This window comes from Eumetopias jubatus, unplaced genomic scaffold, assembly GCF_037043125.1.
Source record: "Eumetopias jubatus isolate StellerSeaLion01/CBP00866 unplaced genomic scaffold, mEumJub1_p1.0 scaffold_7, whole genome shotgun sequence".
In the NCBI taxonomy this organism is placed as follows: Eukaryota; Metazoa; Chordata; class Mammalia; order Carnivora; family Otariidae; genus Eumetopias; species Eumetopias jubatus.
In genome coordinates, this window is record NW_028274813.1 from 2,447,179 (window position 1) to 2,474,656 (window position 27,478).

The window sequence follows — 27,478 nt, forward strand, 5'->3', positions numbered from 1 at the left end:
AGGTAATCAGTCAGTGGGTTAGTGGACAGAGCCACAGGACCCGGGGCCAGAAGTCCGGGGGTTCTGTCACAAGTGTTCCCACTTCTATGTAACCTCGGGAGACTTAGTGAGCTCTCTTGGCCTTTATCCTTATTGATAAAATGGGGGTTAGGTGAGTGTATGACACCATGGCTAAAGCTCTTTTCCGCTCTAAAATTTTCTGAGCTGGGGAAAAAAGGCATTACCAATCCAAATCGAATATATGTGCTTAGGGAAGAATTAACTTATTAAGATAGTTACTAGAAATAAGAGAAAATTAAAAAACAAAATAAAACAAAAGACCCAAAACACAAACCAGTTCCCCCCCCAACCAAGAATTTAGGAATAATTCCCTTTAAACTGGATGGTTTAGAGCAATCTGTAGGCATTTTGCTAAATGCCCTGTTGTCCAGAGGCACTGAAAACCCCTCCGTAACAACTAACCTGAACATGACCAAAGAGACAGAGACCCAGACCAACACTAGGTTTACAAATGCCATGTGCACACTCACAGGTTATAGGTGAAATAAGCACGTGCGCACACTCGCGCACACATACACGCACATGCGCGCGTGCTAGAGTCTCTGGATCCCCACACATGGGGCTGCCTGGAAGGCAGAATATTTGTTAAGTTTGGTAACCATATCTTTTAGGGTCCAAAGGCTCATAAAAGATTCACATCTATGGTGAATATTTTAAGAGTGAGGGTGTTAAGACACATCAACAGCTAGAGTGTGCGGCTGAGAATGACCCAAGTCAAAAATTTAAACCAAGTGAGGCAAACTGGGGTACTATACATTCTCCATGGCTGTCCACATGTAGCTACATAAATTTAGCTTAATCAAAATTGAAAACCATTTCCCCAGTTCAAGTGCTCAACAGCCACATGTGGCCAGTGACTACTCTATAGGACAGCACAGATCTAGAACATTTTCATCACTGCAAAAGTGCTGGACAACGCTCAGGAAAGTAAATCCGATGCAGAGATGGGGAAGAGAGCAAACAGAGAACCAGAGACTGAAGCAGGAGTCCCAGAGGAGTGAGTGTACCAAAGAGATCAGAGCCTTGAGATGATTGCCATCAGGAGGACTGGTAGGAAGGAAATGCCCTGAAAATAAATCAAGTCAATTTCCCATCCCAGTAGGCCTTAAGCCAAAGGATGCTTCCCAACGTTAAGAGGTCTCTTGTGTTAGGGGAGACTGCAAGAGAACACACTGCAATGGTGTCAAACTTACCATGGTCACTGTACCGCCTCTGCTTCTGGCTGGAAGAAACACTTCTCTGCACCTTGTGGTGAGGAGACTGGCCAGTACTGTTGTTGAGGTCACTGCTTGGCCTAACCTTAGCAAGTGAAAGATTGCTGCTAGAACTGGAGTCACTAGCATCCAGCTAAGAGGAAATGAGAAGAACAGAGCAAACCACAACACGGACCCAAATGATATGTTAGGAAACTAAACTTCTCATAACACACAAACCTCTCACAAACAGTTCATCTACAAAGATTCACAATGTACAAAAATGACAACCTTCAATTTGGGCAAAAATATTTTTCTGACTGATGAAAAAGCTCATGAAAGGATAGGTATTTATGATCTTCTTTCTAGGCTTTTTCATATAATTTAAAATGCTCTCTGTTCACTTCACTCATACTTTACATCATTTCTAAACCATTAATGACTGTAGGTTAACTTATGACATTCAAGTTTGTGACAATACCCACCGTTAAGGTTACTACCTCAAAATTAAAATAGTAGTTGATAATGGTCATAGCAGTTAGATCTGTCATTTGCAGGTAAGTTTAAAAATGATACATCAAATGTTACATATATTAACAAAATAAAAACTAAGAAAAGAGCTTACTAAACTCATCATTTACCTAAAAGTCATATTCGCTCTTTCTGATTACTCTTACCTCTGAAGATTTTCTCCCCAATAGCAAATATGTAGCTGTGATCTCATCGTATTTCATTTTACTAAGAGATTCTTGAATTTCTTCTTGTGAATATCCCATTCCCACCATAATATCTAAAAGAAGGACATAATATAGTTTATGTGTTTTGTCTGGATACAAAATCACTGTGTTACAGGATAAAATAATTTCCTTTATTTGACCGAAAACATCGTAGATTTTCTAACATAAATGGGCGGTTGGCTTATTTCTAAGTTCCCATTCCAGGAAACAACAGGTAAGTTCCTAAATATGACAAAACAGATAAGCTAACTCGTGTAACTTATGTTTAACTTCCTATTATTCCCATTTTAGGCATATCCATAGGAGTCAAAACAGAAATATGTTACTTGCACACACACAAGGACACAGGCACAGAGTAGTTACCTATTCTTTTCTGGTCTGAGATGTCTAGTTCTGGTTCAACAAATGGTTTCAGTTCATCTTCTTCATGCCCTGCATTGATCCATCTGTCCTTCATGATTTGCTGAAAGGTGAACTATTCATTAGCAGCATAAAATAAAACATGCTGATAACCACAATATTTAGAAAAATTTATTTTCAACATTTTCAAGGATTTTATCTCAAAGGATAACTTTTAAAAAAGTCTTTAATGTCTCAATTCCTGCTTAAAAAGCCCCCAGGACAGTATTCAATATGTCATACAAACCAACCAAAGTTCTAAAAATACTGTAAAGACTCTCCAAAGTCATTACTTATTTTGTACTTATGCGATTACCTCTAGAGTGCCTCGTTTTATTGGATTTAGCACCAGGAAACGTTTGAGAAGGTTTTCACAGTCTGTGGACATGTAGAAAGGGATTCTGTATTTCCCTCTTAATACTCTTTCTCTCAGTTCCTTTGGGGGGGCAGGGAGGAAAGAAAACTAGTTGAGTCTAATTTTAGGTTAAAAAAGAACCCACTGAGACCCCACCATACTGACAGATCATTAAAATATTAACCCTCATCATTTAATAAAATGTTTAGCATTCTGAAGAGCGTGGATAACAACTGGTTCTTATACCTTTAGGTTCTGTCCATCAAAGGGGAGTGACCCGCTGACTAGAGTGTAGAGAATTACGCCAAGGCTCCACACGTCCACTTCCGGCCCGTCGTATTTCTTGCCCTGGAAGAGCTCTGGGGCTGCATATGGAGGACTGCCACAAAACGTATCCAGTTTACTGCCAACAGTAAATTCATTGCTAAAACCAAAGTCAGCTATTTTAATGTTCATATCAGCATCTAACAATAGATTTTCGGCCTAGAGGGAAAACATCAAGACAAAAGTGAAATTTAACCAAAATAGAATTAGAACTGTGATAGAATTAGGCATTTCATAAAAGCTTTTTGTAATGATATAAAGTTTATATAACCTAACGAAAAAAATAAGGAAACATTCTTTCTAGAGGAAAAACATAAAAACAGAATATAAATTAGAATTTCTATTTTTTATTATGTTTATTATTTATATTTTATTATATTTATTATTTTAATTTTATTTTTAAGTAATCACTATACCCAATGTGGAGGAGGAACTCCTGGGATCAAGAATCAGATGCTCTAATGACTGAGCCAGCCAGGCGCCCCAAGATTTCTAATTTTTTAATATTAACAACCAATAACAGATACAAGGTATAGATTAACTCTGGCAATATTTTAAACAACAAATGTCCGTAATTAAAAAAAAAAATTATTTAAATAGCTTTCTCAATTAATAAGTGGCTTTTAAAAAAATGAACACTTGCTTTAAGTGGCCAGCCACGTTTTATAAAAACGGCTGAAGAGCTGTGCAGTGGCTATGACCAGGGAGGGGAGAGCCCTGGACCTCATTCAAGATAGAGATCATAGTCATCTTCATTTATTTCAGTAAACATCTACCACATGCCAATGACACACCCGGCATTATATTTGTGTCTGAACATATGATGAAAAAGACAGATAGGGTCTGGCCCTCAAGGAGCTCACAGGTTAGAGGGGGAAAGGCAGAAGACCAAGCAGCTGCACTCTGACCTCAGTGCTGTAACTGAGGATGTGTGGGGAGCTGTGGGCCTGGCACTGACAGGTGCAGGAAGGCTTCCTAGAGGGGGTGAAATCAGAGCCGCTGCCTGGAGGCTTAGGTAACAGTAGTGGGTGGGAGGTGGGAGGCAGAATATAAACAGTCTGAAAACCCAGAAGGAAAAAGAGAACATGTTTCACACTCCAGAAACTGAAAGACAGTGTGTGGAAAAGGGGTGCAGGGGATGTGGCCATGGCCGAATCACAAAGGGCCAGTTGAGTGACTGGTAGGAAGTTCAAGTTTTCCAACTAAGGGCAATGGGAAGCTGTTAAAGAGTCACTCAAGCAAGAAAACGACAATCTTATTTGTATTTTTAAAAGACCATTCTGGTTGCAGGGTATAAAATAGACAAGGGAGGGAGAGGCAAGATTGGAAGCAAGAAGACCAACAAAAAACCGGTGTATGAGATGCTGGCAGTCTGGATGAGGACAGTGGTCCCAGGGACAGAAAACAGCACACTCAAAAAAGGTTTAGGAAACAGCAGCAAAAGGACCTGGGGACTGAGTGGATGGCAGAACAAAGGAGACTGAAGCACCGAGGGACATGAGGCATCAGAATGAGAAATGAACATTCCTGTTCAGGAAGGAAGAACGTAGGCTATGAATCTGCTGAACCCAAGGGACAGGAGCAGGGCTTAGCTGGCGCCCATCTGTCAGCTCTGGCCGCAGGCATGGATTTGGGGTCATCAGCATACAGGTGGCCACTGCAGCGACTAGAGTGGATGTGTAAGCAGCATGGGTGGGTGTGGAGAGGAACAAGCAATCGATGCTAATGACATGAGGAAGGGGAGGAAGCGAGGACCAATAAATCTAGACGATTAGGGAGATACGGCTGTGAAAGTAGAGAGAGAAAACTAGTGTATCTGGAAGGGGACTTGGGGTGGAGAGGTTTTTTTTGGTAAAAGACAGTCCAGACTTCAGCATGTTTTTGTAAATGCTGCTGGTGAGAAGCCAGTAGGTAGAGAGGGCCCAGAACCCAGAGGCAGGGTGGGCAGAGCCACCCTACTGACTGCAACAAGAGGAATGTTCTGAGAGGTGAAGGGTGGGCATGGGTGCAGCTTACTTTGCAGGCTTGCTAGGAAACTGAAGACGTTTCTGCTGGCATTTCTATGTTCTCTGGGAAATAGAAAACCTTATCCTATGCCAAGAGTGAGACCTGAAGCGAAGGAGTGTGCAGCAGGTCTCCGGGCAGCACCACGCTGACCAGAGACAAAGAGGTGGCCAGGTGGCACTGAAGGCATCGTCTAGGTGACAGCATACCTTTTTGGAGGCCCCCACCTCTTTGGTAGTGTGGTAATATTTCTACAGAGACCAACTATGTGCTACCTTAACTGAAATGTAAGATACTTTTAATAAACTTCATATTTCATTAATACCAAAACCTGACTAAAAGAATCAATTATTATAGGATTTACTTCTTCTTATTTAATAACGCAATCTAATCTGTGACCACCAGTAGAACTGAGCACATACACTCACAGACTAAGGGCCCTGCAACTCACCTTGAGGTCTCTGTGAACAATCCGTTTTTGGTGGCAGTACTGGACTGCAGATACGATCTGCATAGGAGAGACACAGGTTAATCATCATCATTAAGAGGAAAATCTCAGGGCGCCTGGGTGGCTCAGTTGGTTAAGCGACTGCCTTCGGCTCAGGTCATGATCCTGGAGTCCCGGGATCGAGTCCCGCATCGGGCTCCCTGCTCAGTGGGGAGTCTGCTTCTCCTTCTGACCCTCTCCCCTCTCATGCTCTCTATCTCATTCTCTCTCTCAAATAAATAAATAAAATCTTAAAAAAAAAAGAGAGAGGAAAATCTCATTAATGTTCACACATGCAAAATACTCAGTGAGCACCTGACTGTCTGTGTGGGTCTCTAAAAATAATTTTCTTGTGCTTTGAACTTTCCAATTTGGAGAAGTTCAGGGGTGAGGGCAAGAAGAGATAGGTGAGCATGTTCTTCCTGCTCTCTCTAGTTTTCACTGGAAAGTCTCCTCTTGGGCCTACCCCCTGACATTCTGGTTATCTGTGAATATGGTGCCAGGGCCCAACAAATCACCAGGATCTGGAAGACCCTAGCTGCCCCCAGACCCAGGATCGGATGGCTCTGGTGCAAGCTTTCCATATAATTTCCATGTAATTAACTCAAAACTAAACTGGCAGTTACAGACTATCCATGGCCACAAATTCATCCAGGTTGGGTCTCCTCTTTTAATTACTTCTCTTCCCAGTCAGGACTGCTCCTTACAACACTCTCTTCCTTTTAGCTGATGTGGGTTCAAAGACAGCAAAACTTACTCATCTCTCTGAGGATCGGTTTCCTCTTCCTTAAAATGGAAGAGTAAATGTTATAATATATGTGAACTACGAACTAGGTAAGTTACTCTGTGCTCGATCCATAAGAGTCTCCTTCTACTCTCAGCAAATGGTATGCTTTTATTTAGTCAACTTTGGATCACTCCTGTGATTAGTACTGTTGATTAAACAACTAAACAACTATTTTGCTGAAATTTCACACTTGTAATTTTTTTAAAAGATATGTATTTATTTATTTTTAAGATTTTATTTATTTATTTGACAGAGACAGAGTGAGAGAAGGAACACAAGCAGGGGGAGTGGGAGAGGGAGAAGCAGGCTTCCCGCAGAGCAGGGAGCCTGATGAGGGGCTCGAGCCCAGGACCCTGGGATCATGACCTGAGCCAAAGGCAGACGCTTAATGACTGAGCCACCCAGGCACCCCTTTTAAAGATTTTTTTAAAAAATTTATTTATTTGATAGAGAGAGAGAGAGAACACAGGCAGGGAGAGCAACAGGCAGAGGGCGAAGCAGACTCCCACTGAGCAGGGAGCCTGATGCGGGGCTCATGCCCCGGACCCCAGGATCTTGACCTGAGCCAAAGGCAGACGCTTAACCGACTGAGTCACCCAGGCGCCCCTTACTTTTAATTTTTTAAGAAGCCTCCTTTTCTTTCCTCTTTTTTTCTCTCTCTCTGTTTTCAAAGATTTTACGTATTATTTATTTGAGAGAATGAAAGAGCACACAAGTTGGGGGGGGTGGGAGCAGCAGAGGGAGAGAGACAAGCAGGCTCCCGACTGAGCAGGGAGCCCGATACGGGGCTTGATCCCAGGACTCTGGGATCATGACCTGAGCTGCAGTGAACGCAGATGCTTAACCGACTGAGCCACCCAGGCGCCCCCAGAAGCCTCCTTTTCTAATCAATAAAAGTTTTACATGCCTGTTATAGGAATTTTAGGAAATACAGAAAAGTACATATAAGCACATGCCTGGTAACATCTCTTGTTGTTTTAGTGTATCTGCTTCTAACCTTTTTGTTGGTGTTATACTGGTGTAACTACATATGACCACATATATGCAAAACTGGGGTTCTAATGAAAATACTCCTTGTTGGGGTGCCTGGGTGGCTCAGTTGGTTAAGCGTCTGCCTTCGCCTCGGGTCATGGTCCCAGGGCCCTGGGATCGAGCTCCGCATCGGGCTTCCTACTTTGCGGGAAGCCTGCTTCTCCCTCTCCCACTCCCCCTGCTTGTGCTCCCTCTCTCACTGTCTCTCTCTGTCAAATAAATAAATAACATCTTTAAAAAAAAAATACTGCTTGTTTCTCCAGATCATCATCAGCTTTTAACTGTAAGCTCCACACACCCACCTACACTGGACATAAACACTAAGAGAATGCTTCTTTTGTTTTTAAGTAGGCTCCACGCCCAGTGTGGGGCTTGAACTCACGACCCTGAAATCAAGAGTTGCACGCTTTACTGACTAAGCCAGCTTGGGCGCCCCAAGCTGTTTTATCGGTCGGCATTTTGGTTCAGAACAAGGAGCAAGGAGATGCCAAAATCAGGGCTTCACTAAGCAGCTACATACTTTATAAAGTGAATATTCACAAGATCAGATCCACTTTTTTTTTTTAAGATTTTATTTATTTATTTGACAGAGAGACAGCAAGAGGGAACATAAGCAGGGGGAGTGGGAGAGGGAGAAGCAGGCTTCCCACCGAGCAGGGAGCCCGATGCGGGGCTCGATCCATCATGACCTGAGCCAAGGGCAGATGCTTAACGACTGAGCCACCCAGGTGCCCCCAGATCCTTATAATCAACAAAAAATATAAAAATTCCAATGCCAAAATATGGTTTAGAACACCTGTTACCTTGGATGATCATTTACGCTGTTCTACTCTACATGAAAGCTGGGAAAGCGAGTAAGTTTGTTTTCCCAAAACAGGTACACTGCCTAGGACGTGGGTACCACTGACCTTCTGCCTGATCCAACTGTCCCTCTTTTCACCCCACTTCCCCCAATACTGAGATTTCTCCTACAGGTTATTTTCAAATTCTGCCTCTAACATTTGACAATTTCCTACCCTTTCTCAAAGAGATCAAAGAAGTTCTCCTTTTACCTCCAAACAACTCACAGTTAACCTTTTAAAGCCACAATAACCTGAAAACATTCAACTTTAAATCACTGGTTTTTTTTGCATTCCTTTAAGCTAGAAGCAGTTATTTCTTTAAAAAAGTTAAGAATCTGGATGTTTCCCAGATTGAAATATGAAGGCAAACCTAATTTACCTCCAGTCAGACAGGAAAGAGCAGAGGCAGCAACATTACCAACCCACCAGGAAAGAGGTGAGGAAAGATGATGGAGCCAGGATTCTACTCTCTCTCTTTGAAAAGAACAGAGCTCATTCAAATGCTTAAAACCACACAAGCAGTCCTTAGGATGAGAATGGCCAAGGAGGTGGGAAGGAGACACCATCTGCTGATGGATGTGGAGAGAAGGGCCTGTTTCTGACAGTTAACATTTTCATGTGGAGTGTACCTTGTGTATGGCATACCTTCCTCTTTGCCACAAAGAAGAAAACTTCTTACTTAGTCAATGTAAGAATGGCTTATAAACTTTTGGAAAGCATGGCAATTAGCAACAGAGCAAAGTGTAAACACCAATATCCTGACTGATCCTTCCAGGTTTAAATGAGGGATCTTAAGGAAATACTATGGCAAGAAGAAAGGATTACATTAAATTGTAAGCAGTGTAAATTAAGTCATTAGTTATAAAAGCACATAAATTATCTTTCCTTGACCAACTAATGGGTTCCTCAGATAAAGACTTCAGATTTTCTGCAGGAAATCTATTTTATCTTTTTTAAAGGTTATTTATTTATTTGAGAGAGAGAGAGAGAGAGAAAGAGAAAGAGCCAGCACAAGTGGGGTGGAGAGGCAGAGAAGGAGAAACAGACTTCCTGAGGAGGAGGGAGCCCGACTTGGAGCTCTATCCCAGGACCCCGGGATCATGAGCTGAGCCGAAGTCAAAAGCTTAACCAACTGAGCCACCGAGGTGCCCCTCTGCAGGAAATTTAAAATAAAAGCCTGAGCAATGGCCCCAACATGTAGGTTAGTAAATGTCCGAGTCCCTCTGACAAGTCAGACCCTGCCAGGGGGATGTGTGGAGACGGAAGAAGTGAGGAGTAGTCACAGGGTTAAGCGCTAGTTGCTTCCTTGGAAAGAGTCAGGCTCAAACCTGCTGTTGCTGGAGGCACTCACTCGTCTGTTCCTCATAGTCAACAAACCACATACACATAAATGATTGCGAGTCAGACAGATTCAACTTAGTGGGAAGGAATTTAAGGTTTGTGAGGCAAAAAAAACCCTCTTGGCTTTTAAGTGGTCAATTTATAAAAATAAAGAGTATAGTTATGGAAAGGGGCCAAACCAACTTTGTTCTGTCATAAAGAGAAATTTGAGCTTCCCTCCGTAGATCTCAGAATAAAATATCAGAACTGGAAAGCACTTCCAAATTAATTACCAAATATAACTTCCAATTTTTGTAGGTAGAAAAGTTGAGGATATGAGAAATTAAATAATAGCCAAAGATTAGTCTAAAAATTTGTCATTTAATAGGTTTTAATTCAAAGTACCATTAGTATTTAAGTGTTTTTAAGTTAAATTTAAGCCTACATCTGGCTTATGTAAGACAAAACTAATAATGAATTCTGAGATTGTGACATTTTTCTTGCTAAAAACTGGGAAATGGTTTTTACCATTTACCAAAAACAGAAATCATAGATGTTTTGAAAGACTAGATTTTTGAGGCTAAACTGTCAAAAACTAAGGTTAAGAATGAGATGAAAATCTTGATAAAGCTAGAAACAGAACCATGGTTGCTTCCTGCACAGTGCCTTAGGCATGAAAGATACTTAATAAATTTTTGTTGAACTGAATGGCTAACCCCTCCCTGCTCCCTCCAACGGGCCTTATAACCATTTAGAGAGGCAAACGCTGTCTGCTTCAGGTTTAATAAGCAAAATAACTTAATTAAATTAATAAAGGTGCATTAACTCATACCTGTCTAAATTTAGCTCTTGCTTCTTTTTCCTTCATTCTTCCATGTGCGACCAAATAGTCAAACACTTCACCTATAATCAAGAGAAATAAAAGTAAGAAGTCCTACTTCTGAGCATTAATTTTCCCATAAATTGATGATGTTTCACTTTTAGGAATGCTCTAATTTCTGTTTTTAAATACGGCCATGAAGATAACAGAAATGTGGATTTTGAACTAAGCTAGCCTTACGTTTAACTATAGGCAAAAGTTCTTTGATAAAATCTTTAAGCTAGAGAAAAGCCTTAAAATTTCCTATGTTTATGAAACTTTTATTTTAAGGGTTATGTTTTCAATGGGCTTTAATAAAAACTGAAAGTTAAAATGGGAAAGTGATATGTGTTAAAAGAGGGTAACATCTTCACTGTAGGATTACGAAAAAAGCAGTTCCTGAATATATTAATTAATTAATTCAACAAATATTTATTGAGTGCCTACTAACTGCCAGGCACTGTTCTAGGCTCTGGGGAAATACAGCAGTGAACCAAGTGAAGTCCTTTTCCTCACGGAGAATTTACATTCGAGTAGGGAGAGACAGGCAATCAACAAACAACCAAACAGTATGTCAGCTGACAAGGGCAGTGGAGCAGACACAGGGGAAGAAACAGGAAGTGTGTCTGCATGTGCGTGCTTTGGGGGACTGCTGTGAGGGAGAGGGCACTGTCATTATCTGGGAGAAAGAGTCTAGGCAGAGCAAACAGCAAAGAGCAAGGAGGCTATGTCGCCAAAGAAGTGTGAACAAGGGAAAGGGAAATTAGTGGATGGGCATAGGAGATGGGAAGGAGGGGTAAGGCCATGAAGAGTCCCGCAGGCTTTGCTCTGAGTGAGGAGAAGCAGAGGAGGCTATGAAATGAATGACCTCTTAAAAGGGTCACTCTGGCTGCCAGAGGGGGAGGAGGTCAGGATTGCGGAAGGGACAGAAAGACGAGGGAGTAGTGCAATAATCAGGGCAAGAACGAGGGAGGCTGGGACTTGAGCGGGAAGTGGCAGTGGTGGCGAAAAGTGGGGAGGTTCGGGACTCAGTGGGAAGGTCAAGCCAACAGAACATGCTGGTGGACATCCACTTGGTAGTTTACACAGTATTAATTCCTCAGGGAAGAGGTGACACTTCAGGAAATACTTGCTTATCAACTGGGAATAAAGAAACAATACCTCTGAAATCAACAGAAAAGGGTACTAATTGAGCAAATTAGACATAAAATATGTTTGGGAAAGAGTCACATCTTCTTCATACAAATAAAGAATATTTCCATCAGCTTAGTGACAACACTCAACTAAAAGATTTTGATACTTAAAAAATGCTTCGTTTCAGAACACAACAAATACTTTTGAAGAAAAAGTTATTCTGAATTACGTATTAATATCTCTAACTTTTAAGTTTTTAGCCTAGCTGAAACATTTTTAAATAATGGATGGGCATAAATATTTTCAAGTTATCACTTGATTGCATAATGATCTTTTAAAACGCATTACATATTGTTAATTCACACTACACAATTCGTTTAACTATGATGAATTATGAAGTTAAATGTCAGCTCAGTAAAATGTCAGCATTTTCTAAGCAAATGACCTTTGTACTTGCAGAGTAGTATACAATGTCAAAACAAGTGGTTAAAAAGTGAAAACAACTAAAGATGTGTGCATATCATATGAAAAACAGTTTTAACTTAAAAAAAACTAATGGATTAAACCCACTAGTTGCTGTACCCACTAGCTGTTGTAGAGTAACATGGAGAAAAGTCCAAGTCTGTCAATATAATTAAAAAAATTTTTTTTATAAATTCAAAAGCAATATAAACCTCTTAAGAGATTTTGGAACCATAAAGTCATACTCACAATCACTAAGTTATAAATCAGGAATTCAACCCAGATCACTTTATTTTCCTTATTAAAAATGTATTAGCATTCAGATTAAGTAGCTAAACTGAAAACCTCAAAAGGCTATTTATTAGGAAAAAGACAGAAAATAGTGGCTTTCCCCACCCAGGTCAGGGACCATGTGGTTGAGAGGACACTGGACAGGTCAGTTCAGAAAGCCCTTGGTCCTAGTTGGGGTCCTGGCACTAAACAAGCGATGGAACTGCTGGCACAGAACAACCTTCCAGAGCTTTAGTTTCATCTATAAAAATTAGGCAGTTGCCTTCGATGACTTCTAAGATTCCTTCCAAGTGTAAAATTCTATGAGTCTACCAAATTGAAAAACACCAGGCTAGGGAGGAATAGGTAGTCAATTTAATGAGACTCTGGTTGTTCCAAATGACAAATGTAAACACAAAAAAACAGATGTCCTGGAGACTGATAGTGCTTTGTTGAGCTGATTAAAATAGCCCAAGCCAAAATGCACCACCACTAAGAAGCTCAGAGACATGTTGACTTATCAGGTCACACTGTCAATGAGAGGCCCTGGCTGGACTGACCCCATGTCTGTGTTTTCAAAAGCCCACCCTCTTTCTACTAAAAGTGGATGCTTCTCAGATTAGTTTTGCCCCTATATAAGAGCAATCTCTATGACACTAACACCTAAAATAGATGGAAAAGGAAAGTCATGACCAACTGACCAATTAGGAGAGCCTATCTACTGTCAGAAGGCTAGGGCTGCGGGCCTGGCAGCGTGACCACAATGACTTCCCAGCCTCCGTTTCCTCAAGGGTAAAAGCCCATCCTTCACTGCCTGGCCACATCACGGAGTCATTGTGAGGGTCAAAGGAGATCCGGTGAGAGAAAGCTACACAAATGAAAAGGTTATGAATATAACTGTAACACGAGGAGAAAGTATTAGAACTCCATACAGATATTTGGCGCTGCAATTCAGTTTCAGCTCTTCTACTACTTCTCCTCAATTGTGAAAAATCCCAACTAAATTCTCAAACCACACATTTAAACTCTAAATCACACAACTAATAATGAATTAGGAGTATGAAAAAGTGGCATCAAAGGTTTTCCTATTGTAACTCATTCCTGCCCACAGCACGTTTACAATCTTTTATTTAATGGTTAATTCATTACAGCGAGGCTGTGACGGAATCTTCTGTCTGATCAAAGTGCTAAGATAAAATAAAACTACTGTGAGCAAAACAGTCGAAGCTATACTTAATGCCCCTAGTTAAACGGAGTATGTCCCTAGTAGTTTGTCATTTCATAAGCGCACTTCAATTCTTATTTGTGAAGCATCTGCCACGTGCCAGGCACTATCTAGAGGTATAGAGCTAGGGAGCACACAAAGACCAATCAGAAAGCTTCTGCTCTCCACAGACAAGGAGACTTACATGTGGTCCAAAAACTACAAGCCTAACCCAACTTCAACCTCCAGAGGAGTATCTCTGTAAAAGAGAACAGTTATATACATGTATTTCAGAAAAATAACTACATGTATATAATCTTGTAGGCTAAGTCCTTAATCTTTAAGGGAAATCTAAATATATGCATTGCAAGCACCATTTCTGGCCTTGGGAAAGATGAACATCAATGACACTGAAATCTGATAAAGAAAACCATCCAATAGGCAGTACACATTTATTTCAAACAAGCTAATGCACTGATATATTTAAAAATCCAAGTTCTTAAACAAAATGTGGCGTGCATATATATACATAATGGTATATTATTCAGCCTTAAAGAGGAAGGAAAACTCTGACATGGATGGACCTTGAAGACATTATGCTGAGTGAAGTAGGCATAAAAGGACAAGTGCTGTGAGATACCACTCATATGACTACCTAGAGTAGTCACATCCACAGAGACAGGAAGTAGGCTGGTGGGGACCAGGGGCTGGGGAGGAGGAGAGGGAAGTTAGTGTTTAATGGGGACAGAGTTTCAGTTTGGGCAAATGAAAAAATTCTGGGGATGGATGGTGGTCATGGCTATATGACAATGTGAATGTACTTAATGTCACAGAACTGTACACTTAGAATGGTCAAAATGCTAAATTTTATGTTATGTACATTTTACCACAATCAAAAAAAATCCAAGTTTTGGATATTATTAATAATGCTAATAGTGAATTACAGAAGAGCCAAGACAGCTTTTCTGATTCTCATGCTACTGTATTACCTCATGCTACTGTATTATGACTCCGGATGTTAAACAAAACCTTAACAATGATCCATGTGGGCAGTTTGGTTGTGTATTCTTCTAAAAGGGAAGAAAGAAAGAAAAACCATAGAAGTTTCTTACCTCCACTTGCATACTCCATGATTAGGTAGAGCGTTTTGTCAGTTTCAATGACTTCGAACAACTTCACTGGGGGAGGGGAAAGGATATGGGAGAAAAAGAAACAGACGTCTGTATGTATATACACTGTACATATAAACTGTAAGTACTAAAAGAAACTTTTTCCCTGTTAAAGATTTTTATAACTGGCTGCCTTAACAGAATGTTTTTGGGGAATTTTATCATATGTTACAACAACACATTTTATAAAAGCATGGAATTCCATAAAAACAAAGGTATTTCTGGGTGCTCCAACGATGTAACTTTGGCACGCACTCAGCAGTCCAGGCTGTGTACCTGCTCACATCTTCTCTGCCCTCATCCTGCATGCTGCCTACACGGGTTAGCTGCCCTCCCAGCAGACTGTGCTTTCCCCACAGGAAAAGGGTTCCTACTTCACATTCTCGACCTGCAGGAACTGCTCAGATCTACTCTACTTCTCCAAGTTTAAGTGCGTTCACTTGTCATTATGGCTTTAAGGATATATAGAACAATTCCACTTGAGACTTCTGTTGCTTGGGAAACTTCTGTTCACTCCTTCTCAGAGAACAAGGTTCTTTTGTTACTATTCTGAAGCCAGAGATGGAAAGTAGCAGAAGGGATTATGCTATAGTTAATTGAAAAGAACTTTTTAAAGAATTATTTGCAATGGGTCATTGTGACTTTGCTATATAGCAGTCCCTTGTTACAGATCGAAATAATATTTCTATTACTTTTAATTCACAAAACCATATCAAACCAATCAGAAATATACACATTTTAAAATGAAACTGAAGTACATTTCTAAAGCTACTGACTCACTATTTTCCACATCTACTTCATTTTGGTAATACACACTCTAAAGTTAAATTTACCAAAAAATGGGGGACGGGGTGCTAGTCTCTTATATTGCAGGCTATTTTCTGACACTTTAATACAGAGTATCAGACCAAATAAAGTGCCTAACACAGTATGTAATATGTGTTTGTTGAACTGATGAATAAAACTATCATATGTCATTTCTAAAACGGTATGTTCAGGTTGTCAGGAAAAATAATTTAAAGAAATTTAAGGCATATATGCTGGTAAACCATCAACATACAAATAAAACCTTTCTAAAATTCCAATGTAAATACTGGCTCTTCTGGAAAAACTATCTGAATCCAATACAAATTTAAATTTTTAGAAATTCGTATCTATCATCACAGATATGTTATTTGGGAACAAGTAGAGAAAACTCTAATCAGGGCACAACTTAATAACTAAAGAACAAAATAACTATGTTTAAGTTAGCTAGTTCTAGGCTGCAGTCACTGGTTATTTGGTGAAAAGCTGGAATCTGAAACCAAGAATTACCTAGCTAACCCCAAAGGGCTGAAATGAAAAGTGAAGAAAGGTTTTCTTCCCATTATTATATTCCTTGTTATTTTTCTCCAAACACTGTATTTCACTGATTCTAAGATTAATTTTTTTCACATTTTAACTAATACACTAAGAATAAGATGACCGCTTGGTAGAATTTTTTTCCTTAGCAGCATGTAAAACCAAAAACGCCTTTTAAACGATGTGGCTTAGATCTGATGAAATAGGGTATATATAAGCTTTTCCTTGCTGTGGCTCCATTTTATCTTCTATTCTTGTGCCTTAAGAATTCTTGATAGGGGCGCCTGGGTGGCTCAGATGGTTAAGCATCTGCCTTTGGCTCAGGTCATGATCCCAGGGTCCTGGGATCAAGCCCCACATCTGGCTCCTTGCTCAGCGGGCAGCCTGCTTCTCCCTCTCCCTCTACTGCTCCCCCTGCTCGCGCTCTCTTGCTCTGTCAAAGAAATAAATAAAATCTTAAAAAAATAAAAAAAGAATTCTTGATAGGATATCCGTTAACATTGAACTTCGTCCCTCCCACTTCCTAGAACTTATTTTGATATTAAAGTGGTAAAAGTGGCTGTCTTAACAGCTATTTCATTCTTGAAATAATAAAAAAAGTTATATTATTCAAAAAGAGCTCTACATTTTCATTGAGATGTATATACAGAATACTAAGTAATTTGCATACTTTCACCTTGTTCCTGTAATTATGATGAGAGCAGGACCATGACCTTCCTCCTCATTATTTACTTATTTTTAAGTAGGCTCAACACCCAACATAGGGCTTGAACTCATGACTGTGAGATCAATAGTCACATGCTCTAGTGACTGAGCCAGCCAAGTGCCCTATACCCCTCCTTTAAACCCACCTCACTGAACCTAGCACTGAGCTATGCACACAGAGGGCACATGAAACATATCTTTGCTATACAAAACAATTCCTTAAAAAATTCCATTAGATAGCAGGTATCCTATATCTTTTAAAATACAATTCAATGGATAAGTAATTTCTTAAGAACACTGCCATAGCAAAACCTGTTATACCCTGGAAATCTTCTTTTTTTTTTTCAAGATTTTGTTTATTTATTTGACAGAGAGAGACATAGCGAGAGCAGGAACACAAGCAGGGGGAATGGGAGAGGGAGAAGCAGGCTTCCCACAGAGCAGAGAGCCCGATGTGGGACTCGATTCCAGGACCCTGGGATCATGACCTGAGCCGAAGGCAGACATTTAACGACTGAGCCACCCAGGCGCCCACCTTTGAAAATCTTAACTCTGACTTATTATAATTCCCTTTTCCATATATGAATTAAATAAAATTATTTTCTAATATGCATTAAAAATTGGAAAGTTATGATCTGATTAGAATTTCTACTGCATTAAAGCTTTAAATTCAAGAGTTTAATACCTAAGCTTTTGTCTTTAGTAATTTCAAAAAGTTAATACAAATGATCAACAATATGTATAAGTATGTATTTTATGAAAAGTATACCTGGGCTGGGAGGAGGGAAGGAATCTCCTATCACTCTTGGAATATAGGTTTAAGACCCCAAATGGAATGCATTGAGACCCAAAAGTATTTAAGAAAGCAGAAAAATACCTATGTTTGGATGATTTAAAATCTTCATTATTCTTACTTCTCTGAAGAGCTAAAAAACAAACACAAAATTCCCCAACACAGGTTATTAAACATTCTATTCCACTGTTGCAATACAAACTTAAATCTTCTCTTAGATAACTGACCTACTGGAAATGTTCAACAGTCTACATCTAACACTAGCATGAAAGTCCAGGGAAGCTATAAATGCTTCCGTTTTAGCTCCTGGAAAAGCAGAAGTTGCAGAGGAGGATGATACCACAATCTTAATTATATTTTGCTATCTTGAACATGGAAGATCCGATTTAGGCAAGAATAGTTTGTGATTAAACTCAGTCTGATTCAATACCTATCCAGGGGTAGATATTGCAAATCCAACCATGTACAGTCCTAACGAACTACATCATGAGTGTATTAGGACTGACAATTCCAAGTAATTCTAGGAGAAGATTTTTTTCAAAACCACTTTGGGAAATCCTTGTTGGAGAAGACAGGTAATCTGCATGGCGGTTGTGGCAGACTGTTAAATTAACGGTCCTAATGAGCCCTGCCTCGCATGTTCACATTTTTGTATGGGCTGTGTGACTTGCTCTGGCCAATGAAACATTATCAAATTTGATATCGTCCATCCAGCAAGAAGAGGGTGGATAAATGCTTGTGTATCTGGCACTTGCTGTCTTGGAATGATGTTGCCATGATATAAAGAGGTCAGTCTAGCCTCTTTGAGGATGAAAGAGTATATGTAGGGAAAGACCCACTGTCCCACCTGAGTACAGCCTCATCAACTTGTCAGCTGAATGCTGCCACACAAATGAACCCAGAGGATGCCATAAGAAAAACCATCCAGGTAAGACTGGTAGAGCTGCCCAGCCATCACACAGAATAAGGAGAAATATCAAACTGTTGTTGTATAAACATGTGCTGTGAATGCAGAAGAGAGTCATGGTGCTATGGCCTAGGCTAATATCAGAAGATCTCAGAAAATAACAGAATTTTAGAGGCCATCTTATCCAACCCTCTTGCAAACAAGTGGAAACCAGGAAAGGAGAGGAAAAGGTCTCCCAAGGTCCTGCTCTCTTTCTGCAGGGAACTGGGCCAGAACCAAGGTCTCCCAACACCCAGTATCTATAACCTATGGGAGGAATGGACTGGGAAGACCTTGGGAAGAGGAGGAACAGCTGGCTATGTGGAAAGGAATCTGGGGGAGAAATCACAGGGGTCTTACTGCACTTGTCCCGTCTACCACATCTAATCTAGAATTGAATCAGCACCTAACAACTAAGAGCATGGAGATGGACATGGACGTATCTGACCTCTAAACTAATCTCAGAGCTTAAAAACATGGAGTCAGATGATTAAGATTCCTTTCCTGAATACTGGATCTTCTCTAAAGGCTGGAGCACTTTTATCTCCAACACAAATATCTCCTGTTGCTTTTGTGGTCATTCTCACGATTTATGTTCTGAGATGAGAAGACAGCTACCCTGAACACCGCTCAGGCTTGAGTTCTTTATCTTAGTTTCCCTCTGTCAAGCGAACACAGAAACCCTGTTTTCCAGTTCATTATAGTGGAATTTGTAGCTTATAATCTGAATGTCCCAGTTATTTCCACAACTGCTAAAGTAGGAGAGCTCCAAGTTGGATACAATACCAACACGTTAGGACCCTGCATGTAGTACAGAACTCAGACCATGGCCATGGTGGCCTCTACTTCTCCCTGCAACGTGACACTCCTCCAGCCATCGTGATTCCTCTCAGGTATCAGAACATTCGAACTTCTTTCCTTCCTTAGTCGTTTCTCCTTTCTGTCCTTGTAGTCTCAAGCAGATTCTCTGAAAACCTTATCTAAGATTTCCTTTGTTTTACATCATAGTGGTCTGTCTGCTTCTTCTCTAGAATGTCTTTCAAGTTATAAAGATACATTTTTGTGTACCTGTTCATTGTTGCCTTGTCATCTGTGTGGGGTAGGGGGAGGCACATTGGTCTCCTTTCACTACTGTATACTTGAAACCAAGCCTGGCACACAACAGGAACTCATTTGTTTGATAAATGCCCTTATGAAAGTACTAACTACCAAGAAGTGTGGTTTGAGCCAGCCTCCTTAGCATTCTAATGACCACCCTGCTTTTAAATCCTGAGTAGCAGGATGCTTGGTGCTTAGCTGTCACCATTCTGCTGGCAGGAGAGCAGGTCTACTGAAGGCAGTCATTTTTAAATCCCTACTAGCAGTGCAGCACGGAAACAAAGTAATCAGAGCCACACAGCAGGAAAAGATGCACTATTACAGGAATTCAAGAAAGGCAGAGCTCACTTTAGTCTGGGGTAGCAGGTGCCATGGCGGTAACGAGACTCATGCAGGACTCAAAAAGATGTCCACAGTAAAAAATGAGCTATGTGTGCTTTATATATGTGAGCAAAGATATGGTATGGCCAATTAAGACTATTTATTTAAGGAAGACCAAGTGATACCTCTGGCAGAACAGTGCATTTCCAAGTGTGGATTTCAGGTCACCTGCATCAGAATCATAAGGGTGTTTGTGCAAACTCCAGGTCCCTGGGCCCTACCTCTTGCTAGATCTGAAGTGGGATTAAGAATCTTACTTTCAGCAAGCACCCTAGGTATGGTGGTTTTAAAATATGTCCACAGAACCACAAATTCTTTGACAATCCTCTCTGCAAAAGAGAGAACTTCATATTCCTCTCTTTTGAGTGTGGGCTGCACTTAGTGATTTGCTTCTAACGCAAAGAGTAAGGCAGAGGTGATGGTGGGGGACTTGCAGAGAATGACTAGGTAGTGTGGCTCCCTCCATGCTCTCAGAGATCACTCGCTTGTGTGTCGTGGGGACATTAAACACCTTGATGGACAGACCCCCATATGGCAAAGTACTGAGGCCTCATGCGCACAGTCGGTGAGGAACTGCAGCCCCTCAAGAGAGCCACGTAAGAGGAAGCAGACCCACCAGCCTAATCGAGTCTTCAGATGCCGGAGTTGTGGCTCTTACCCAAAACTTCTTGACAGCTCCTGTGCCAGAACTACCTACTTAAGTCACTCCCAAACCCATGACTCGCAGGAATGATGAGGTAACAAATGGCTTTGTTTCAGTTGCTCAGTTCTGGAGTAATCTGTTAGAGAGCAGCTGATAACTGACACACTACAGACGATCCATGAGTTACAGCAGAGGTCACACCAAGGCATGTGTTGTGAAAACACAGAGGAAAGGTAAATGGCACCAGACAGAGGGATGGGTCGTACAAGCTTAATTCTGGAGGCAGAAAGAATAGCCTCAGATTCCCTAGTAGGATAGTGTCAGGATATTATCAAATAACTTTACTTATTTACCTCTATCAGAACTGTGTTTCAGGCAGAAAGTAGTTAATAAATCTATAGCAAGTTAATCAAGGAGGTGGAGAGGAAGCAAGAAGCCAACAGCTACTGAGGTGTTAGGTGTCCACTCTGCCTAAAGCACAAAGCTAGATGCTTCCACCCATGATCTAACTTAATGTTCACAACTCTGTCTGGTGACTGTGATGACCTCCAGTGCATAGGAATGAGAACTGAGCAAGTTGAGAAACATGTCCAAGGACTCCCCGCGAGTAGATGCTGGAGCCAGGACTCTGAGTTTACTGACTCCAAGGTCCACACTCATCTCATGATGCCATGCAGCTGCCTTTGAAATTTACAAGTAAATTCATTGATAGATTATAAGCTGCTGGTACAGAAAATTCCAGAGCAACAAATGGGCACTGGCACAATTTTTAAAAGTTGACAATCTGCATATAAGTGATAAAAATGCCAGACATTTTGGGTGAGAGAGAGGAAAAAAAAAAAACCCCCAAAACAAAAACCCCACAACAACACGCCAGAGATTTCATATATTTGTATCAACTATGAAGCTGATAGCTGAAGATAGTTAAATTTGGATAGAAGTAACTTACTGAAGAGAAGGCATGAAATTTTAGGGAAGTCCCTATTAGGATTATACGACATATTTTTTTTTAAAGTTTTGTTATTACAAAAGGACACTTAAATCCACCTACTTCTATCTTAATTCAACTTCTTTACATTCCTTTTCAATCTTATGCAGATGATAGTTGTAAAAAACAAAATGAAATAACACAGAAATATATGAAGTGCAAGAATTCTCTCCTCACTGACCAATCTGCAACCTCCTAACATCTTCAAGTCCTCTAGGAACCAGTACCCAGGAGGAGAACAAACATGTTCGAAGGCAAAGATTCGGGATCCTGTAATCAGAATATCAAGGATACCAAATATATAGTACCACAGAGTAAAGAGATGTCCCAACGACCAGGACTTGGGATGCCCAGGAAATTATCTTTGGAAAAAGAGAATTTAACAAACAATGAAAAAGTAAAGTGAGCATATAAAAAAGAACATGAGGGGGGGGTCACATAAAACTGTTACCTAAATCATGATGGTGAAAGTATTCAGACCCCCCTCTCCAGATATGTAACAGGTACAAGACAGAAGGACCAGGCTGTGACATTGAGAGCCTGTGCTTTTCATGGCAGCAGAGTGACAGGCTGAATGACAACTTACGTGTTAGAAATAATGAAGTAAACATAATAACCACCCTCTTCTTGAACAGAAAATAGCCATGCTATAAATCTAAGATTCGTGGGTAATTATCAGCAGTCTTGGATAAAGAGAAGGAGACACAGTCAGGAAACATTCAGGGGGTAAAGGAGAGGAAGGCCACGTGGGCACTGACACCCCTGTGTGGGTCTGGGTGCCCCTCTGAGACAGAGAAGACATGACAGACTGCAGCAAGGCAGACGGAGTTGCTTTTGGACATGTGGTGTGAGGGCGCTTTAGGCAAGTGAAAGTGCATGGTATTTGGGTCTGGAGCTCAGGAAAAAAGGCTGGAATAGAGATACGTTCTGTAGAATTACCAGCATAGAGATGGCATCCTTGGAAGGAAGTAACACTGCCCAATTGTGCAGGATGAAAAGACAGAACACCAAAAAGCAAACATTTCAGAGACAAAAGAACTGGGGCCCACAACGGAGACTCTCAGAGAAGAAGGCAGCCAGAGAGACAGAATGAAATTGAAACACTGGAGTCTAATGTCTAGGACAGACATACACGTGGGGCCCAGAGTCTATTCACCAACAGCATCCCAGGTCCTGGAGCATCTTGAGGGTGCTTCAGGAAGGAAAGGTAGAAGGATGATGGACCTGCTTTTCCTCTTCACTGTGCAGAAACCTCTGTCCCTCTGTCTTACTACACTGCTATTCCAGCTCTGCTGAACAAAAGAACAAATCAAAGACCCTCTCAGATAAAACTGAGGGAGAGGGGCTGGCAAAAGCCCACAGAGTTAATGGAAAGGAACTGTGAAGAAAATGTGTTGGTGTAAAAAAAGGAAAACTGTGTCTTTGCCTTTCTATACATAGAATATCTCTGGAAGGACAAACAGAAAATGATGCCTCTGGTTGTCCCAGAGATAGGACCAGGGTGGCTGGTAGTCAAAGGCTGAATGAAGACCTTTCCTTCAATATTTTTTCTGTCCTTTGAACTTTAAGACACATAATTGTATTATCTACCTCCCTTCCCTCAATTAATCTGATTTTAAAGAAGGGTTGAGAATGAACAAAGAAAAGGTGTTTTGTTTTTTTGTCTGTTTGTTTGTTTTGGCTAAAAGGGGAATTCTTGAAAAAGACAAGGTAGCCGGAAATGCTGTATTTTGATCACTCTTAACAAGAAGAGCATTTCCTATCCCTTTTCACCATGTGGGTGGAGGCTGCCAGGGGGTGAAAGGCAAGTAAGTCTTCCAGGGAGTATCTCTGAAGTAAAGTAAATATGAGAGCCAATGCTGTTAGGCAAAACTTAAGGCAGGTAAAGAGATCCGAGTCACTCTCAGAATCACCTCGACATTAAATATCTTAAAATAAAGAACATACTAGGAAAGTTAACAAATGACAGGGAGATAAGGTAATTTTTTTTTAAAGATTTTATTTATTTATTTGAGAGAGAGAAAGAGAAACAGCATGAGAGGGGAGAAGGTCAGAGGGAGAAGCAGGCTCCCCACTGAGCCGGGAGCCTGATGTGGGACTCGATCCCAGGACTCCGGGATCATGACCTGAGCCGAAGGCAGTCGCTTAACCAACTGAGCCACCCAGGCACCCGAATTAAGATAATTATTAACAGCATTACTAAAGACCATTTGTCTAACACTAGCTAAAAGCAGTGACCTCTCCCACTCAGGAAGAGAGGTCTACAGATGTGGGGATATGACAAGATATGGGTGTATTACAATGTATTTAACTAGAATTTTACCAATGACATGGTAATACCAATGACTGACACATTTTTGTTAACATCACAGTGAATATCCTTGTACAGTAAGCCCCTGTTCCCCAACCTTCTCTGCACTTTCAGTTCCCTGTGATCAACCTCAATCCAGCAGACAATTCTCCTTCTGGATGGCCAGAAGGTCAGTAGTAGCCTAACGTTACATCACAAAGCTTACCTCACTCACCTCACTTCACTTCACCCCATCATGAAGGCATTTTTATCATCTCACATCATCACAAAAAGAAGGATGAGTACAGTACAATAAAATGTTTTGAGAGACCACATTCATATAACTTTACTACAGTATATGGTTATAACTGTTCTTTTGGGGGGGAGCTATATATAGCCAAAAGGGACAGAGGGTGAGGGAGAGAGAATTTCAAGCAGACTCCATGCCTAGTGCAGAGCCCCACGCTGGCTTGATCCCACAACCCTGAGATCATGACCTGAGCTGAAACCAAGAGTCGGATGCTTAACTGACTGAGCCAACCAGACACCCCTATAATTGTTCTATTTTGTTATTAGGTTTCTTAAAAAAGATTTATTTATTTGAGAGAGACTGTGTGCACAGGGGAAAGGCAGAGGGAGAGAATGTCCAAGCAGACTCCTGCTGAGTGGGGAGCCTGACGCGGGGCTGGATCTCATGAGCCATGAGATCAGGACTTGAGCCAGATTCAAGAGTCGGATGCTTAACTAACTGAGACACCCAGGGGCCCCATATTTTATTATATTGTTATTCTTTTACTGTGCCTAATTTATAAATTAAACTTTATCACAGGCGTGTATGTACAGGAAAAACATAGTATTATATAAGGTTCGGTACTACCCACAGGTTCAGGTATCTATAGGGAGTCTTGGAACATGACCCCCTTGGAAAAGGGGGGACTACTGTATACACGGGTATATACTACTTGTACACTCATGCAAATACATTGGCAAGGTAGATTCTTAGAAACAGGATGGGGGCCAAAGGGCATACATGCTTTCTTTTTTCTTTTTTTAAGATTTTATTTTTTTAAAGTAATTTCTACATCCAACGTGGGGGTTTAACTCACAACCCCAAGATCAAGAGCAACATGCTCTACCAACTGAGTCAGCCAGGCGCCCCTACCTACTTATTTCTAAAAAGCCGGAATTATAACGCTTGCTTGATTTTCCATTTTAGATGTTTTCTTATACCTACCTACTCTGGCAAGCACTTTCAACTCTGGTATTTGCTGTCTTATTTCTAAATAGCATATGGGCACCTAGGTGGCTCAGTCGGTTAAGCGTCTGCCTTCGGCTAAGGTCATGATCCCAGGGTCCTGGGATCGAGCCCTGCATCAGGCTCCCTACTCAGCGGGGAATCTGCTTCTCCCTCTACCCCTCCCCGCTGCTCGTGATCTCTCTCTCACACACACACTCTCTCTCTTAAATAAATAAATAAGTAAATAAAATCTTAAAAAAAAAAAAAAGACTCCTAAATAGCATGCTTGTGCTGCGGTTCATTGATTTGTTTAGTCCCTTCCCCCACTCCATTATCCACAGATTTCTTAACATGGGCAGTGAAGACCTGGCTCTCCCACCCCATGTCCCTTCCCTCCTTCCTCCTAATCAGTTCTCATAGCATTTGGCTAAATTATTCAGTTTACATGGAATAAATATTAAATTCAATTAACATACAGTGTATTATTAGTTTCAGAGGTAGAGTTCAGTGATTCATCCACTACATATAACACACAGTGCTCATTACATCATGTGCCCCCCTTAATGTCCATCACCCAGTTACCCCATCCTCCCCACCCACCTTCCCTCCAGCAACTCTCAGTTTGTTCTCTATAGTTGACAGTCTCTTATGGTTTGTCTTCCTGATTTCGTCTTGTTTTATTTTTCCCTCCCTTCCCTTATGATTCTCTGTTTTATTTCTTAAATTCCACACGAGTGAAATCATATGATAACTGTCTTTCTCTGATTGACTTATTTTGCTTAGCATGATACCTTCTAGTTCCATCCATGTCGATGCAAATGGTAAGATTTCATTTTTGATGGCTGAGTAATATTCTACTGTGTGTGTGTGTGTGTGTGTGTGTGTGTGTGTGTGTGTGTGTTGTTTTTATCCATTCATCTGTTGATGGACATCTGGGCTCTTTCCATAGTTTGGCTATTGTGGACATTGCTGCTATAAACATTGAGGTGCAGGTGCCCGTTCAGACCACTATGTTTGTATCCTCTGGGTAAATACCTAGTAGTGCAATTGCTGGGTAGTAGGGTAGCTCTGTTTTTAACTTTTTGAGGAAACGTCATACTGCTTTCCAGAGTGGCTACACCAGCTTCCATTCCCATGTATAAACATTATTTACAGCCACACCAGGAATGCATTTTTATCCTTTAAATTGATTGACTGATTTTTGGTTTCCTTGGAACCAATACTGCCTCAATAATTCTGTTCACTTAAGTTTTCTGTGTATCCCTCACTTTACTAATTCATCCTTAAACTCTGTGACAGAAGTGTAAATCTCCTTTCAAATACTTTGAGTTAAGTAATTTTTTTCCTTTGTAGGTATTTCATATTCCGGAAGCCTCTGTCCTGTTCTCAAGGCCCACTCTGTTGGACTTCCTGTTCTGAACCCTATGCTTTCTCTTTCTTGGTATTCTCTCTTGCGGTGGTAAAGTATATGCCACCAACATCTCCTGAGGAAGGGTAAGGACATGGGTGGTTAACTGTGAAACGCTGTGTGCCCCAGAATATTTGATTCTATCTTCACATGTGATTGACAGTTTGGTTGGGTAAAGAATTCTAGATTAGATTCTTTTCTCTCAGAAAAATTCACCCCCCAGCTTTAATGAGATATAATGGACATGTAATACTGTGTAAGTTTAAGGTATACAATGTTAATGATTTGAAACACGTATGTATTTTGTGAAATCTTTACCACAATGAGGTTGGTTAACACATCTTTCACCTCACATAATTACCATTTTGTTATTGTTATGGTGTGTGGTGAGAACATTTAGGATCTACTCTCATAGCAACTTTCGAGTATACGATATTGGTTTTTTTTTTGAAGATTTTATTTACTTATTTGACAGAGAGAGACACAACGAGAGAGGGAACCCAAGCAGGGGGAGTGGGGGAGGGAGAAGCAGGCCTCCCGCGGAGCGGGGAGCCCGATGCGGGGCTCGATCCCAGAACCCTGGGATTAGGACCCGAGCCGAAGGCAGGCGCCCAACGACTGAGACCCCCGGGCGCCCCCAGGGTACGGTATTGTTAGCCACAGTCATTGAGCTGTACATGAGGTTCCTGGCACCTGCCCATCTCATGGTTGGGAGTCCATACCCTTTGAATCCACATCTCCCCACCTCCTCCACTCCCAACCCCTGGCAACCACTGTCTACTCTGCTTCTAGCTTAGTTTTTAAGACTTACATGTAAGTGAGATCATACAGTATTTGTCTTTTTCCATCTGATTTGTTTAGTGTGCCCTCAAAGTATGTTGTTCTATTTGGAACAGGATTCCCCTTTTTATGGAATATTATGTAGAAAATATGTATTTCTGCATGTGCATAAGTAATCTCACACCTTCTTTATCCATTATTTGTGGACACTTAATGTGTGTCAATGTCTA

General features: G+C 40.9%; 1 protein-coding gene across 5 annotated transcripts in view; it reads right to left on the minus strand.

Moving 5' to 3' along the window:
- MARK3 (microtubule affinity regulating kinase 3) overlaps nucleotides 1-27,478 on the minus strand; it is a 112,637-nt gene that overhangs the window by 22,695 nt on the left and 62,464 nt on the right. For 3 of the 5 annotated variants that reach the window (XM_028100119.2, XM_028100085.2, XM_028100093.2), the window contains exons 4-12: nucleotides 17,562-17,610; nucleotides 14,582-14,647; nucleotides 10,373-10,443; nucleotides 5,524-5,580; nucleotides 2,991-3,227; nucleotides 2,706-2,825; nucleotides 2,354-2,453; nucleotides 1,931-2,043; nucleotides 1,254-1,407 (exon numbers count right to left, since the gene is read on the minus strand). In XM_028100119.2, the coding sequence (XP_027955920.1) occupies nucleotides 1,254-1,407; nucleotides 1,931-2,043; nucleotides 2,354-2,453; nucleotides 2,706-2,825; nucleotides 2,991-3,227; nucleotides 5,524-5,580; nucleotides 10,373-10,443; nucleotides 14,582-14,647; nucleotides 17,562-17,610 (967 nt within the window). The remainder of the gene's footprint in view (nucleotides 1-1,253; nucleotides 1,408-1,930; nucleotides 2,044-2,353; nucleotides 2,454-2,705; nucleotides 2,826-2,990; nucleotides 3,228-5,523; nucleotides 5,581-10,372; nucleotides 10,444-14,581; nucleotides 14,648-17,561; nucleotides 17,611-27,478) is intronic. The other 2 variants (XM_088024430.1, XM_028100101.2) reach the window with 1 other exon arrangement.